The sequence below is a fragment of the Apaloderma vittatum genome, unplaced genomic scaffold, assembly GCF_000703405.1.
Source record: "Apaloderma vittatum isolate BGI_N311 unplaced genomic scaffold, ASM70340v1 scaffold15797, whole genome shotgun sequence".
Lineage (NCBI taxonomy): Eukaryota > Metazoa > Chordata > Aves > Trogoniformes > Trogonidae > Apaloderma > Apaloderma vittatum.
Window position 1 is genome coordinate 1 of NW_009724657.1, and position 2,431 is coordinate 2,431.

Genomic DNA, 2,431 nt, shown 5'->3' on the forward strand with positions numbered 1-2,431 from the left:
TGCACAAGGATTCACGAGGATGCACAAGGACACATGATGGTACACGAGGATTGACGAGGGTGCACGAGGATACATGAGGGTGCACGAGGGTGCACAAGCACACAGGATAATGCACAAGGGTGCACAAGGATTCACAACAGTGCGGAGACGCATGAAGTACAATGATGAACAAGCACGCACGATAATGCATGAGGGTGCAAGAGGATTCACAGAGAGGCACGGGGATGCACAAAACATGCATGATAACGCACGGGGATGCACAAGGATACATGAGGGTGCACGAGAATGCACAAGCATGCATGAACATGTATGAGGATTCACACCAGAGTGTGGGGACCCAGAAGCCTGCACGGGGATTCATGAGGATGCACGAGGATATATGAGGGTGCATGAGGATGAACAACGATGCACAAGCACGCACAGTAAGGCACAAGGTGCACAAGGATTCACAGCAGAGTGTGGAGACGCATGAGGATGCACAAGGACGCACAAGCAGGTGCAATAATGCATGAGGGTGCATGAGGATTCACAGCAGAGTACGGGGATGCACCAGCATGCACGAGGATGCACAAGCATGCACAGCATAAACAGGGGATTGACAAGGATACATGAGGCTGCACAATGATGCATGAGATGATGCACGAGGGATGCACAGGGATGTGCAAGGAAGCACAGGTGTGCACAGGGATCCATGAGGATTCATAATGATGCACAAGAATGCACGAGGATGCACAGAGATGCATGAGGATGCACAAGATAATGCACAAGGATGCACAAGGGTTGCAGAGAGATGCCCACAGAAGCACATGTGTGTACGGGGAAGCATGAGGATTCATAATGATGCACGAGGATGCACAGGGATGCACAGGTGTGCATGAGGGTGCACAAGCTTGAATAGAGATGCATGAGGATGCACAAGGATTCACACTGATGCACGAGTGTGTGTAGGGATGCGCGAATGTGCACAGTAACACATGAACTGGGATGCATGAGGATGCACGAGGACATGTGAGGATGCACAATGATGTATGAGCATGCACGGGGATGCACAAGCGTGCACGAGGATGCATAAACAGGAATGGGGATGTACAAGGATACATGAAGGGATGCACGAGTGTGCACAGTAATGCACGAGGATGCACGATAACACATGAATGTGCATGGGGATGCACAAGGCTGCACAAGCATGCACGGGGATGCACGAGGATTCACAGTGACACAGATGTGCATGATAATGCTTGAGCACGAATGGGGATGCAAAATAATGCACGACCATGCATGCAGATGGACAAGGACTCACAAGTGTGCACAGGGATGCACAATGAGGCACGAGCGTGCACAGGGATGCACGAGGATGCACAAGCGTGGGCGGGGATGTAGGAAGATGTGCGATAATACATGAGCGCACACGTTAATGCACAGGCATGAATGGGGATGCACCATTCGGTAAGGCACAAGTGCACGACGATCAATGAAGGTGTAAAATAACAAGCAGGCTTGCACTGGGATACACAAGAGTGTGCAAGGGTGCACAACGATGCACGAGGGCGCATGGGGGGGTGCATGAGGATACACACACGTGCACAGGGGATGTGCACGGGGGATGCACAAGGGCGCATGAGCGTGCAGAAAGGGTGCAAGAGCGTGGAGGGGGGGCACGTGGGGGCTGCACGAGCAGAGGCGCGCACGAAGCAGCCATGAGGCCGCAGGAGGGACGCAGCAGAGATGCAGGCAGGGCTTGCCGAGGATGCACGAAGGATCGCACCGGAGAGACACGAGGGATGGGCGAGGGATGCACGAAGGATGCCAGGGAGACGCACGAGGATGCAGCCGGGCTCCCCGGCGGATGCTCGGAGGCACAAGGGGAGCACGAGGGGGGCACGGATACCTTTGAGGATGTAGTCCGTGAGCAGCGTGGGCACCTTCTCGTTCCCCTCCTTCATGGCAAACAGGACTGCGAGGGGGAACCCACCACGCCATGAGCCTGGCCCCACTGTCCCCCCCATTCCAAAAATCCCTTTTTTCCCCAAAACCAGCCCCACTGAGACACCACTGGAGTTTCCCACAATGCACCAGGCTTCAGAGCATCCCTCTCTCCCCCCCAAACTGCACTTTTCACCCTCCAACCAACCCGTGGGGGTTTAACCCCCAAAGCGGTGTCGGTGCAAAAGTAGGGGCTGCAAATCCAAAACGGGACTTTTCTCCCCCAAAAAAGGGGTTTGTCTGCCCCGGATGGGCGGGTTTGCACGAGCACTCACTGTTGGTGAGCATCTGCAGGTCCTCGACGGAGGGCGGCGACCCCTTCTTCTCGTAGGGAATCACCGTGTTCAGGTACTGCGAGGAAAAATAAAATAAAATAAAAAAATTCCAAACACCCCCCAAAAAGCACCCAGATGGCACAAAAACCGCCCGATTTTTGTGACCCCTCGCC

At 54.3% G+C, this 2,431-nt stretch overlaps 1 protein-coding gene across 1 annotated transcript; it reads right to left on the bottom strand.

Moving 5' to 3' along the window:
* Window positions 1–1,273: 1,273 nt before the first annotated feature.
* LOC104276334 (keratin-associated protein 12-2-like) lies at window positions 1,274–2,334 on the bottom strand (the record flags this gene model as incomplete). The annotated part of the gene is made up of 3 exons (XM_009872610.1): window positions 1,274–1,502; window positions 1,821–1,954; window positions 2,259–2,334. Coding segments are annotated over 3 exons (439 nt in total), but the record flags the coding sequence as incomplete, so codon positions are not given.
* Between the last annotated feature and the right edge of the window lie 97 nt (window positions 2,335–2,431).